General features: G+C 42.6%; 1 protein-coding gene and 1 pseudogene across 2 annotated transcripts in view; one reads left to right on the top strand and one right to left on the bottom strand.

Moving 5' to 3' along the window:
- The window catches only part of AKAP12 (A-kinase anchoring protein 12), an 88,316-nt gene that overhangs the window by 22,968 nt on the left and 50,548 nt on the right, over nucleotides 1–14,800 (bottom strand). The window contains exon 1 of one of the 2 annotated variants that reach the window (XM_045544572.1): nucleotides 2,208–2,425. The exons of the other annotated variant lie outside the window; for it this stretch is intronic. Within the exon in view, the coding sequence (XP_045400528.1) occupies nucleotides 2,208–2,232 (25 nt within the window). The 5' untranslated portion in view covers nucleotides 2,233–2,425. Of the gene's footprint in view, nucleotides 1–2,207; nucleotides 2,426–14,800 lie in introns of those variants that run through there. 2 annotated transcript variants of the gene reach the window in all.
- On the top strand, nucleotides 6,316–6,371 carry LOC123633713 (annotated as a pseudogene).

Genomic DNA, 14,800 nt, shown 5'->3' with positions numbered 1-14,800 from the left:
AACGCCAAAGCAAGAGACTTTTAATATTTAATCCTTACTAGCAATTCTAAAAGTCCTTGTTTTTCAAGATTCTGACCAACTTTTAAAAGGACAATAATTATAAACCTTTCTTACCAGGATAACTTGCAGAGGAAAAACATGGCAGCTGAAACTTCCTTTGATTTTTTTACTTCTTCCACTATAAAATGCTTATTTACTGTTATATTTTTGGAGTCAACATTTTTTGTGCATTTTCTTATTACCAGGAAAATTTTTGAGCAAAATTTTGCCACATCCTCATACCTACACTGTAGGAAAAGTAAATTCAGAAGCAATAGAGCCAATTACTTGAGTTTGCCTTAAAAATTAGTCCTCCCAAGTGTTTTTATTCATTTATCATTCCATTGGGATTATCAGAAAGAACCATTAAAAGCCCCTCTCAAGTGCTCCAAGTTTATTAACCCTTAATTACTAAGGACTAAAGGACTGCCTTCTTTTCCCATAAGAATCTCAGCATGTGATAAACTAATCATAAGTGACTGTAATAAAAATCATACTGCACAAAAGTTACCCAGAAAAGGTCATGATTTTGGAAGCACCACGCCCCAGCTTTAATTCCCCAAAAATCACACTCCCAGGCAGACTTTGTCATAGTTGGGCATCTGCATATTTCATTCATAAAAAAATTAATGATCTGGGGGGGGAATGGTGGATTTTATGTTTTTAATTTTTTCATTTTTACAGTCTATTTACTAACAATTTTTATATATCATGTAAATTTTCATGCTAGGTATTAGTAGAAAGGCTAGCCAAGTCAACTTGGGGAGGGAATTTTAAGGAAATCTCTGAAAGTAAACAAGCTAATCTATAGGAAGTGAGAGATATTTTTAGTTTTGCTAAACTTTCACATTCATTTAAAATTCCATAGGAGGACAAGGCTTTGCAGAAGCAGTTACACTGAGAAAATTTTTAAGTCCTAGAAATTCTATGTTGCAATTTTTAAAAAGTACACGTAGACTTTGCAGCAGTGATCTCAAATATTTAAAGAAGAGCTGTTCTTATAAATCTAAATTAACAGAGTTTACTTTTCTTGATAGGGGATAAAGGGAGAGAGGAAGAGAAAATACCCAGGGGCTTTAAGCAGTCAGGGCACAGTACCATTGCATAACATTATCAAATGTCAAGTTACTGGAGCCGTTAAGCGCATTCTAAAAGTCTGACGCGTGTCATTTATTTGCAAAAAGTAGGTATTAAATATTATAATTCATACTCATGGCCAGATTCCTAGAAAGCAAGCTTAAGAAACATACATTTTTTACTATTCATTGCCTAAATGGTGTTGCCTGCTAGCCACAATTTTATAGTAACTATGGCTTTATTAAAACTACCACTTAAGCCAGAGCTAAAATTTTAGTTCCCTAAACCACCACATGCACCTTTATTGAAAGTTCCTAATGAGCAAGTCAAAATGCTAAACACTTGTACTTTTTCAAAAAGAGGTATTTATTTTGTTTATGACTACAAGAGATTAAACGTTCACAACCTGTGTTCAAATTCACACCAATCTGACATGTTTCTATGCAGTCGGCTGCTGTTGTTCCACAACCCATAAAAATATTTATATACATACGTAAGCCGGGCGTGGTGGCTCATGCCTGTAATCCTAGCACTCTGGGACGTCGAGGCAGGAGGATCGTTGGAGCTCAGGAGTTCGAGACCAGCCTGAGCAAGAGCGAGACCCCGTCTCTTAGAAAGAAATTATACGGACAGCTAAAAATATATATAGAAAAAATTAGCCGGGCATGGTGGCGTATGCCTGTAGTCCCAGCTACTCGGGAGGCTGAGGCAGGAGGATCGCTTAAGCCCAGGAGTCTGAGGTTGCTGTGAGCTAGGCTGACGCCACAGCACTCACTCTAGCCCGGGCAACAGAGTGAGACTCTGTCTCAAAAAAAAAAAAAAAATTTATATACCTATATAAATATTTAAAAATATATATATTATTTATGTATATCTAAAGTCTCCATAGGCACCGCTGGGTTTGTTGAATTTCTGCTGGGCCACAGAGAGACTAATGCTCTTCTGACCAAAAAGTCAGCACAGAGGAAGAACCCATGCCAATAAATGCCCAGCCACTGACCTGGGAGGCTCCCCACAAAACGCACATTAGGCGCAAGCAAGCGCTTTTCTCGCCCAGCGCCTGCCATCCACCGAGCTGGCGTGTGCCTTACCTGTGATCGTAATGGTCCCCAGCATATTTCAAACCACACAGCTGCAGAGAACCGGCGCAGCCGGTCCTCGCCCTCCTCTGGCAACTGGCTGCAGCCCCGGCGCCCTTCCTGCCAAGCCCGCGGTCTCGGTGGGATCAGAAAGAACTAAGCGCCAGGCCACCCCCGCAGGGTCGGGGAGAGACTGGAGGTGCCCTCGGCGCTGCCGCGCGGCGACGCATCTCCCCGGCTAATTATAGGAGGGACCCCCCCCCCCCAGCCCGAGCCGGCCCCGCCCTCCCGCGCCCGGGGGCCGGGAGCCCAGCGAGCACCTCTTCCCGGCTTGGCGCGCCCCCGGGAGTCACGTGTCCCCTCCGGACGGCGAGAACCTCCCCCGCCCGGCGGGTCTCCGAGCGGTCAGCTGGCTCCGCGCAAACCGGTCGTCAGCGTCCGGTGTGGACGCTCGCTGCGCTCCGGCTCCAACCGACTCCCGCAGCTCAGCTTTGAAACTTACTGAAACGACGTCACCGCGCAGATACGAAACTCCCTTCAGGCTTTAACACTGCCTTGTGCATCCCCGCGCTGGTTTAAAGGCTGGCGAGGTGCAAAACACGGTTCTCTTGTTGGCACCTCCGGTATTTAATGTTTTCGCCACCTGTTTCTCACACATACACACACACACGCACACACACACGCACACGCTGCACCGACCCAAGGATGTTTCCTGAACTCCCTGAGAAGGGCTGTTCCGAGGCGAACTTTGTGTCTTCAGCACTTGATCGAGACAACTTTAAAAAGCAGAAATACTTGACCAGTACGTCCTTTCCTTTTTTAATAATGGTAGAAGTTAGCTAACCTTTCAGATCCAACTATGCCGTATCCCAATACATAGACACTATCCCATCGCTAACATGCAGGCACACAACGCGGAAATCAGAACCTACGTTAAAAATTTGGGAAATTTCAGGCAGCCCTAGAATTCCTCAATTCTTTCTCATGGTACCTTCAGATTTGTCCTTTATGTAGACACGAGTGACACATGCGTCGGTGTGTTCTTGCAATTTTAATACACTTTTAGTATGCCAATTTTCTGTCCGAGCAGGTCCATTAGGTCCCCTGGGTATGTTCCCATCTTTTCATCCTTTTTCTATTTATCACTTCATGCCTTGTCTGTCTGACCCCATTAGCACCGGCTCTTCCCCTAAGCAAACAAAAAGAAACGTTTGCTATCGCTCTTCCCTTCAGACCTGAAGGTCCCCTTCGTTCCTGCTTGGGGGCGCGGAGGGCCCACGGCGCTGCTCCTCCTGGCCACCAGGGAGCGCTGTGCACCACACTCAGGCCCACAGCGAGCGAAAGTGAAGGCCGCTTCCTTGCTGGCAACCAGACCTTGTTACAAAACTCATCCTCAGCCTCTCCAAAGACCCAGTTTCCGTCTAGTATTCCGGGAAACACCCAGGCTGGCAGTCATAGGGAGTGAGGGGCCTTGTCCTGATTTGGTGAGATACTGCCTGGGAGCTGATTCCCAGTCCAAGCCACTTAGCAGCTTCCTTAACCTTTCATCTTCCCGAGAAAAGTCTCAACTTTAGTTCACAATTGCTGCAATTACAAGGAGAGTCTGGTGCGTGTGAAGTGCTGCTGGTACTAATGGTCCCTCTGCAGTCTACAGAGCTAAAGGGGCAGGGCAGCTTGGCCATTCCTGTCCTCCCAACACCTATACCCCCAATCCCAGCCCCGGAGTGTCCTGGCTGTGCAGCTCACGGTAAAGAGCACTCCGGAGGCTACACTAGTCGGCTACATCAAAGGAGCTCCTTCCCCAGAGCTGTCCTCAGGGATCTGAGGTCTCAGTTCTGCATCATTTCTCAGCACCAAAGGCTGGGGACAGCACAGGGCTATCATCTTGTGCCACCTTTGAAACCCCATGCTCAGCTTATGAGTAGCCCATTGAAGCTGACCTTGCACCACTGTTATAACCAGCTCCTTTGCTTTCTGTGAGTCCAAATTCTAACAAAAGGACATGGAGAAAATTTCACTACTTACAAACGCAATAATACCCACAACAACATGTAGAAAAGTAACTGGTTTTGCTGTTCAATTTTGGCACTTAAAACTTGTTTTTCTTTCTATGGCATTGGTGAAGATACTATCTGATGTTCTTAAGGAGGCAGTTAAAATCACCAGGCAGAGCAATAGATCATGTGGCAAGTTGTGGACTCTCTTGGCCGACAGTTCTCCTTTGATCTCTACCTCTAAGAGTGATCAAGGACAGGGTGCATGGCACAGCTGCTCAGTAAGCTCTGTGTGTCTGAATTTACAAAGAAAAGTCATCAGTCAGGATAAAGCAGGAGTGAAGCTCAGACATAAGGTCAGTGGACAATGCAGGCAGCTTTCTTCTGTGATCACTTCCATTCTCTGTTAGTTTTTGTGAAATCAGAATTTTTAGAGGAAGACGCCACCCCCAAAACAAAAATTATAGGAAAATGTTTACCATATCATAAATAGGTGGATAATAGAAAAAGTGTTTTCCCAAATCTGCATGGTTCATTCAACAAATATTTACCAAATTCTTGCTTCATATTTATTAATATTATGCTAAATACCCAAAGATACAATGAGAGATTGTCCCTGGCTCGAGGGAGCTCAGTCATGGGTGGTGGGGAGGCCCAGAGCTGGGGTGGGCATGCTCTGGTTTGGCTCACTTCTTTTTTTTTTTTTTTTTTTTGAGACAGAGTCTCACTTTGTTGCCCAGGCTAGAGTGAGTGCCGTGGCATCAGCCTAGCTCACAGCAACCTCAAACTCCTGGGCTTAAGCGATCCAACTGCCTCAGCCTCCCGAGTAGCTGGGACTACAGGCATGCGCCACCATGCCCGGCTAATTTTTTCTATATATATTTTTAGTTGTCCAGATAATTTATTTCTATCTTCAGTAGAGATGGGGTCTTGCTCAGGCTGGTCTCGAACTCCTGACCTCGAGCAATCCACCCGCCTCGGCCTCCCAGGGGGCTAGGATTACAGGCGTGAGCCACCGCGCCCGGCCTGGTTTGGCTCACTTCTGAGATAGCACTTGAACTATCCTCCGAAAAGCTGGGGGGACAGCCCTACCTGGGGTACATAGAAAGGCATTCCACATGCAGGGAACAGCATGAGCAAAGACATGAACAGCAGGACATTTATGGAATCAAGAATGAGTTCCCAAACATCACACATACGCTATAAAGATATACAACTATTATGTAGTACCCATAATAATTAAAAATAAAAAAAATTTTTTTTTAAAAAGCGAGTTCCTTATAGAGCAGAGCCTACTTGGGGAGGCCAGGGGGGAGAAAGCCAGAGACATAACTGGAAATGAGACTGGAAATATTATACTATGAAGAGTTTCAAATGACATGTTTATAACGTTGTAACAAATAACCCAATTTAAAAAATTGGCAAAGAATCTGAGTAAACATTTCTCTAAAGAAAATACACAAATGGCCAATGAGCACATGAAAAGATGTCCAACATCATTAGCCATTAGGGAAATGCAAATCAAAACCACCTCACACCCACTAGGATGACTATAATCAAAAAAATAACAATATAAAGCTGATGTGTCTGGTTAGAAAAACAATAAGGAAAAAAAGACAGTAACAGGAGTGGAGAAATTGCTGACTGGAATGTAAAATGTTACAGCTGCTTTGGAAACAGGCTGGTAGTGCCTCAAAATGTTAAACATAAGATTTCCCATTTATGACTCAGCAACTTTCTTAGATATCTACCCAAGAGAAATGAAAACATACATGCCCACAAAAACTTGTCCATGAATGTTCATAGCAGCATTATTCATATTCACCAAAAGTGGAAGCCACCCAAATGTCTATCACCTCATGCAGAGATAAATATAATTTGGTATACCTAGCTATACAATTGAAATTATGCTATAACATGAATGAATACTGAAAAAAAGTTTAAGTGAAAGAAGCTAGTCACAAAAGGGTACACACTTTAATTCCATTTATAGGAAGTGTCCAGAACAGGCAGATCTATAGACATGACGTAGATGAATGGTTATCTAGGTTGGGCAGGTGGGAAGACAGGGAGTGGCAGCTAACAGAGACAGGGTTTCTTTCTGAGGTGATAAAAATGTTTCCTGAGTGCTCGCTTCGGCAGCACATATACTAAAATTGGAACAATACAGAGAAGATTAGCAAAGAAAAAAAATGTTTCCTGATTGACTGTGGTGATGGTTGGACCACTCTGTAAATATACTAAAAACCTCTGAATTGCATACTTAAATGGCTCACCTGCACGGTATGTGAATTATATCTCAATAAAGCTGGTTGGTTTGTTTGTTTAAAAAAGAACTTAGGGGCTGGCGCGGTGGCTCACGCCTGTAATCCTAGCACTCTGGGAGGCCGAGGCGAGCGGATCGTTTGAGCTCAGGAGTTTGAGACCAGCCTGAGCAAGAGTGAGACCCCATCTCTACTAAAAAAAAGTAGAAATTAGCTGGACAACTAGAAAAAATTAGCCGGGCGTGGTGGCGCATGCCTATAGTCCCAGCTACTCGGAGGCTGAGGCAGGAGGATCACTTGAGCCCAGGAGTTTGAGGTTGCTGTGAGCTAGGCTGATGCCACGGCACTCTAGGCCGGGCAACACAGCGAGACTCTGTCTCAAAAAAAAAAAAAGAACTTAGTTTTGGTTCTGAAGACTACACAGAGCCACTGGAGGTTGGGAGGCAGGAGGTCGTGGCACCGAATTTGAACTGTGATTTAGAAAACGCACCTGGGCAGTGATGACAGGGAGGAAGACTCTCAGGGAATGGGACAGATGGAGGCAGAAGTGACCAAGGTGAGGAAGGAGTCAGAAGATCCAGCGCCCGATGGCTGGAAGATGCAATGCAAATCTGTGAGGTCACTGAATGGAACGATGTCCATCAAATAAGAAAGGGCTAGAGCCCTACGGAAGAGGCATCTGGAAAAGAACCTTGAGACTGGGCACAGGTTAGAGGCAGTTGAGGAAAAGGCAGCATCAGAAGCCAAATGTGGAGAGGCTTAAAAAATGGAAGCAGCAGCCACAGTGTGACGTGTCCCAAAGCGGGACCTAGAAGAGAACCGGAGGGGCCTTGCGTGCTGGCAGCTTAGAGGCCAGAACCAGAGGACAAGTGACTGCAATGAAGATGACTGTTTTCTTTTCTCTTTCCTGAAAGGGAGGGGCCAGGGACCAATACACCAGAATTAGCATCAATATTAGGTTCATTAACTTCCTCCAAGGACCCTTAAGTATTTAACCCAATTATGAGAATCGGGGAACTGGAAAAATAGACTTACACATCAACTCCAACCCTGGTCTCTTCCCCTCTCATTTTCTCTTCAACCTGGCGTTACACTTGGAGGAAAATAAACCAAAAACCAGTAGGGTCTCTCTTCTTCGTCCTGAAAGAGGACAGATCTAAGGGAGAATCTATGCCGTTATTATTCCTTTAAAATGCTCCAAGACAATTTAAAGTTGAATTAAAAACTGCCCCTCTTGAAGCTCTTTGCACACTGGAGCTAAGAAAGAAAAAATAACAAATGAAATCAAATAAAAGAGTTTAAAGTTTAAAAAAAAAAAACTGCATCATACTGGGTAACTGTAAAACAAGAAGAGACCCTGAATCTAAATGACATCAGCAAGTGAGATACAGGACGGGCAGGCTGTCCTGGGCTCAGCTTACTTTCAGGTCTCTGCCCCATGCTATGAACACAGACAAATACCAGCTAATTGAATTTCATGGTCCAGTTGAATTGGACATGTTTGTATAGATATGGTTATTTCCATTCAAAATCCAAGACAAATAATCCGAAGAATAGTTCCTCAAAGGAACTGTTGTGATACAATAGAAATGCCAAGAGGGGATTTAAAAACCACTTAAAAAGCAAGGAGAAAATAAACATTAAAAACTGAATTCAAACAATAAAAGTGATATAAAATAAATATTATTTCTCCCCTTATTGAATGCACATACATTTATTTCTTTGACTTGGCAATTCTATTTCTATGAAACATAACAAATGAGAAGTATAGATTCATGTACAAGATACATGTTTACTGCTTGAAATGTATAACATTTAAGGAACCTAAGTGTCCAAATAGTATGGAAATAGTATATCCACTTTTTCAGTAGAATATGTGGCAAATACAACATGTAAAGAGCCCAGAAAAGAAAAATAACAAAGATCAACTGTGGAGGAATTATAGGCAATTTCTGTCTCAATATTTTTCTACATTGTGCAAATGTACAACAAACCTCAGTTACTTTTATGACTGAAAGTCAAGCACATTGGCCACACAGCCATGGGTTGTCCACAACATTCCAGCACTGCCTAGGAAGTCCTGAACTCAAGGGGCGAAGCTTAGAGCAATACCTTTGATTTTCTAGCAAAAATGTGAGATGGTCTTAAAAAAATCATGATCTTAAACTCTCCAATCACTGGAATTCTCCATTAGCAAACTGAAAACAGATTAAAGTGTGATCCTTTAAAAATAATGAAATGAGAAAAAACTTTCCCTACTAACAAATGTATTCAGGTTCATAGGAAGAGGAATCAAATTCTTTTCTGAGTGCCATGTGGTTCAAATCCACTATTCATCTTAAGATTCTATGCGCCTCTTGTTTCTGGTATAGTTAAAAAAGGATTCCAAGGTCTGAAAAACTAGCTTCTAGATTTGGCTCTTCTCTTAGCTGTTTGACCAAGGCAAAGCACATAAGCCTCAGGATTTCAACTGATGGGAGAATAAAACCACCAGTACTAGTGTTATTCTGAGGTGCAAATAAAGGTTAACACTAGCAGCACTGAGTATATTCGAGAAGGAGAATATTAGCTATTATGCTTACCTTAAGTCATGCATTCTCAATGAGGGTGATATTGCCCTCAACAGGGTAAAAATTGGCTCATGGAGTGGGGGGGCAAAAAAATCTTATTCTGTAAAGGCAAGAATGTCTCTTTATCATCAGTTTCTCAGGAATGCACCCTAAACAAGAGAAATATCTTGTTATGCTGGAAGTAATCAACTTAATCCAATGCCTACACATCACATCATTTGAATGGATTCAACATAGTACTTGGTGTGAGGCAAATGCCATGCCAAGTTTTGCCTTTTGGAATTTTGTGAAATTTTTTTTCCCAATTACAGGTTGAGTATTCCCCATCCTAAATGACCAGAAGTGTTTCAGATTTCAAATTTTTTCAGATTTTGAAATATTCGCATTATGCTTACCGGTTGAGCATCCAACAAGTACTTCCTTTAAGCATCCTGTCAACGCTCAAAAAGTTTCAGATTTGGGGGCATTTTAGATTTTGGATTTTTTTGATTAGGGATATTTAGCCTGTATTTTCAATCCAAGTTGGTTGAATCCACAGATACAGAACCTACAGATACGGAGGGTTGACTGTAATCTCAAAAAGAGAACAAAGAAAAAGGGAAATGGAAAAAAAATAATTTCCCAGCAATGAAGTACACGAGTTTCTAGAAAGAGCTCATGAGAACCCAGTACGTTGAATGGAAATGGATTCCACATAGATATTCTTCCTACTAAAATCTTTATGAGACTGAAAACCAAAAGGACTGTTCCCTTGTGAGATTCACAAGAGAGTAAAAATCAGAAGAGCATCAGATTCCACGGGCAATACATCTATCAAAATGACACTGGTGGAATCCTAATGTGTTTGAACATATTGAACTGAAATTAACTCCACTAGGAGAATATTTAGGGCCAAGATTTTGACAAGCACGAGGAAAATATTGCACTTTTATAAAAAGCTCATTGTCTTACTCCATTCAGGCTGCTATAAAATACCATAGACTGGGTGGCTTATAAGCAACTAACATTTATTTCTCACAGTTCTGGAGGCTGGGAGTCTGAGATCAGGAGGCCAGTATGCTTGGGTTCTGGAGGGAGTCCTCCTCCCCATGACCTAATTACTTCCCAAAGGCTCTACCTCCAAATACCATCATCTTAGGGGTGAGAATTTCCACATATGAATATATTGGGGACACAGACATTCAGTCTGTAACACTGAGGTTACACGTGAGGCCACAGAGCTTGACATTAATTGCCGAGGGTCTACAAACCCTGGCTCTGCTACGAGGCTATTCAGATGGAGATTATAAATCTTTCACTTTATTTACAACTAACAATTATTTGGAAAGTGGGAATTCTCTTTAATCTCTATATACTGCATGTGTAAAGCTGTGTGCTAATGATTGTGTTGAGTGAAGTACCAAAAGGGTGACTGGTAATTTCAGGGTCAGAAATCTATATCAACATATATTGATATTTTCTTCACTCTATTTGGCTTTAGCTCATTAGTAACATCTTCAGTTTATAAAGGGGACTCATTTACACAATCAGTCACATACTTCAGTATCAGTTATTCTTCTTGGCCTTGTGGGGTCGCTCTCGCCTACAATCCCAGCACTTTGGGGGACCAAAGAGCAAGGACTGATCATGGCCAGGAGTTCAAGACTAGCCTGGGTAACATAACAAGGCCTCATTTCTAAGAAAATTTTTAAAATATTAGTGGGGCATGGTGGCAAGTGCCTATAGACCCAGCTACTCAGGAGGCAGGAGGATCCCTTGAGCCCAGGAGTTTGAAGCTACAGTGAGCTATGATCACACCACTGCACTCCAGCCTGGGCAACAGAGCAAGACACTATCGCTAAAAAAAAAAAACACAAGAGATTAAAAAAATTATTCATCTCCTCCAATCAATTCTTTCAATACATAATACTTGGCTTAAAACAAACTAAGTTGTTCTCATGTTTTAAAGAGTTTGAGAAATAAACTTAAAAATTGAGAATATTGAAATTCAAACCCAGTTATGTTTGGCTAGGTTCCAGCGAGCACATTCCTATCTGAAATATATATAAGCCCTGGAGTTTTTCTTTTAATGTGAGACAGGTTATTTTCTCTGGAGATGTTTTGCCTAGAGAAGAAAAGATTAAAGGAAAGACATGATAAATGTTTTCAAATACTTAGAGGGCTGCCCTGTGGGAAAAGGAGGTGAGTTTATTCTGTGTAGTTCCAGAAGGCAGCACCGAGAACACAGGAGAGTAGTTGGAGGGAGGCATATTTTAGCTCCACTGGAATAAATGGCTTCCTTTTATGGAGAAAACTCCCCAAACCTTCAAGTGTTTCAGCAGAAGCACCTCTTGCACAGGGGCAGGCGCCTGGTTCAGACAGCCTCACGGTTCCCTTCTAAGGCTTCTCGGTCCCAGATCTGGACTTTCCAGTTGGTCAATCATGGAGGTGGTGTTACGGGTGCAATTGTGTCCCCCCAAATTCCTATGTTGAAGGCCTAAACCCCAGTACCTCAGAATGGAGGTACTTAGGAAACAGGGCCTTTGAAGAGGTGTTTACATTAAAATGAGGCCATTAAAGAAGGCCCTAACGAGAAGAGGAAATTTGCACACCCAGACACAGAGATGCACACACAGAGGAAAGACCATATGAGGACACACAGAGAAAGCCATCCACCAGCCAAGGACAGAGGTCTCAGACCACACTTGCCAACACCTTGATCTTGGTCTTCCCAGCCTCCAGAACTGTAAGAAATAAATTTCTGTTGTTTATAAATTACCCGGTCTACAGTACTTTGTTACAGCAGCCCAAATGGACTAAGAAAGTGGTTAAAATAATTGCATGGTCCATTAGTAGCTTAGTCACAATTAGACAATCATTCCTCAAGGACCACCTCAGTCCCTTCAAGGGGAAAGGCCTAAATCTTGGGGTGTTATGTGGATAAACCTACAGGCCGACTTGTCTGTGCTCCTCCTCAGTGGACCAGAACATCCACCCTATTTGAGGATGGACTTGAAAACCCTCAAATGCAGAGACGTGGAGACAAGATCTCTAACAGTGACTGACAGTCTATAGGGCAAGTAGCTACAGCATTTACCAATATCTTTCACCCATCCTGGGCTACAGCCAACCTGTATTACATAGTCCTGACCTTCCAGTAACTCAGCAGAACATATACAGGAGAGAGGTAAGATACCTGGTGGCCACATTTATGGAGGTATTTGCCTTATTCTTTCATAGCTAATTTATGTCTTGAGATATTCTTGAATAAAATTCCTCCCCTGAACTTTTTGTTCAATTAAAGTAGAACTTCAAATCTAGAAAATGGCTGTTAAGATCAGATTACAAGAAAAACTATAAAAGTATTTTTACAAAAAGGCATAATAAAACTACCAAGTAGATTCCTGCCTGCCCAAGGTTGCTTGGATGCCTTCAACAGCTAATCCACTACTTGGTTTTGAGCACCTATATAACTAGTAATGTCGATATTAGTCATAGAATTTCAGCCGTAGGTGGGATGCTCATTTTACAGATGAAAATTGACTTGCACTGAGATAAAGAGATGCATTCAAATCAAAGTCACACAGAAAAATAGTGATTAAAACAATCTTAGCTGTGTGTTAGTGATTTGCAAAGGAGAGGGAGGATGAATAGGAATCTTTCTCTCCTGTTTTCTCACCCTCCGCCCACCCCATTTTTTTTTTTTAAGTTAGAAGGAAAAATAAAAGTTCACTACACTGTCAGACTTGAACATAGTTCAGAGGAAAGCATCTTTGGCTGCTGATTAGTAAAAAATAAATCTGTGCTTAAGGATGAAAGCAGTAGAATATGTTCACCAGAAATTTGTCAATGACATAAGTAATTTCAGAGCAGCCACACTAAACATATTGCTGCGGAGCAGGGGAATGAATTAAAACCAGTTCCCAGAAATTGCATACCATAGTACTTTCACCTAAGTTCAAGGCCTGTTTTGTGTGTGTTCCCTCCAGTTTTCAAAACATGACAAAACAGGATACAGCTTGAGAAAATGTCATGCAATAATATTGTATCTGAAATACCAAAGTGCGTGTGAAGGGACCCCTCTCTTTGTCTGCTGAGCGCTCGTATTTGATGGCATTCCTAGGAACCCTCACTTCATCACAGGCGGGTCGGGGTCTGATTTCACGTTTCCAGGCAACACCTGGATAGCCAATAGTAAGCACCTGTGAGAACCCAGCATGGTGCAGTCCTGAAAAGGATCTGGCTTTGTTAGTGCTGGTGCAGCAAAGGAAAGGGAGCCTTGGATAAAAATCTATAAAGCTGCGGTATTTAACCATGCAGGAAATGAGTTGATATAAAGTCAAAAACTAACAGATCCTCCACACCCCTATGATTAAAATGTAATATTGTGAATTCTCACTTAAAACTGTGTATTCATTTATTAAAATATTTGTTGAACACTTACCATCTTCCAGCTACTGGTCCGGACTCAGAGGATTCGGCAATGAACGCAACAGAACCCCCCTCCCCACGTGCCATCCTCCACCCCCACCACGCCCCCCACGAAATCTCTGCCTCATGACTCCTCTCTTTCGGCAAAGGTGGGTAAGAGACAGACATCAAGTGCCAGATATTAACAGCTGATGTGGAGAAAAATGAAGGAGAAATGGAGGGTAGCGATGTGGGCGACAGGCATGTCTTCAGGAAAATACTAACGAGATCCCAATTACATCACAAATTGAAATAGAAAACGAATCAAATCATAAAAACATTTCTTCTGTGTAGAGAAATCAGCTTCTTGGTGAAAAACAAGTATTGGGGTGGGGCACCTTTTATACACACCCGGAGCAAGTTTTGGGGCACCCACTTTCCAGATAAAGTTATTAAATGCTCAAAGTGAGGAAGAACCACTTCTAACTCCAGAATGGATTTTCCGTAAGGTAATGAGACCCACAGGGAGGGCTGTGATTATTTGGCAGTAACCTCTGACCCTTCCACATCCCAAAGGAACCATACACCAGGAGCTGGCGGGGTCAAACGGCAAATTTAATAAAAGCAAAGACAGTGACATTAAGCACCATGAGAAAAGTCTCCATAGGAAATTCTCCATAGTGTCACATTTGTTACTGTATCTGGGGGAAAATATCCAGATGTAGAAAGGGGAATCCTGTGAAATATAAAAAATACACCCTATAAAACTGCAGTCCCCAACCTCCAGGCCAAGGACTGATACTGTTCCGTGGCCTGTTGGGAAGCGGGCCACACAGAAGGAGGTGAGCATGAGCAGAGGATGAGAGAAGGAAGCTTCATCTGTATTTACAGCCACTCCCCATCGCTCACATCACCACCTGAGCTCTGCCTCCTGTCAGATCAGCCAGGGCAGCCAGATTCTCATAGGAGCACGAACCCTACTGTAAACGGCGCATGCGAGGGATCTAGGTTATGAACTCCCCATAAGAATCCAACGCCTGATGATCTGAGGTGGAGCTAAGGCAGTGATGCTAGCGCTGGGCAGCGGCTGCAAATACAGGTTATCATTAGCAGAGAGGTTTGACTGCACAGAGACCATAATAAATCAGTTGCTTGCAGACTCATATCAAAACCCTATCAGTGAGTGGCAAGTGACAATGTAATAATAATAGAAAAAGTGCACAATAAATGTTAATGCGCTTGAATCATCCTGAAACCACCCCCTACCTCCACCCCCAGGTCCACGGAAAAATTGTCTTCCATGAAACAGGTCCCTGGTACCCAAAAGGTTGGGGACCACTACTCTGAAAGACAAAAGATTTCTGTTTTAAGCAACAATATTTTGGGGG

This window comes from Lemur catta, chromosome 2 (assembly GCF_020740605.2).
Source record: "Lemur catta isolate mLemCat1 chromosome 2, mLemCat1.pri, whole genome shotgun sequence".
Classification (NCBI taxonomy): domain Eukaryota; kingdom Metazoa; phylum Chordata; class Mammalia; order Primates; family Lemuridae; genus Lemur; species Lemur catta.
Note: the sequence above shows the minus strand (reverse complement) of the source record. Positions and strands in the feature narration are given on the sequence as shown.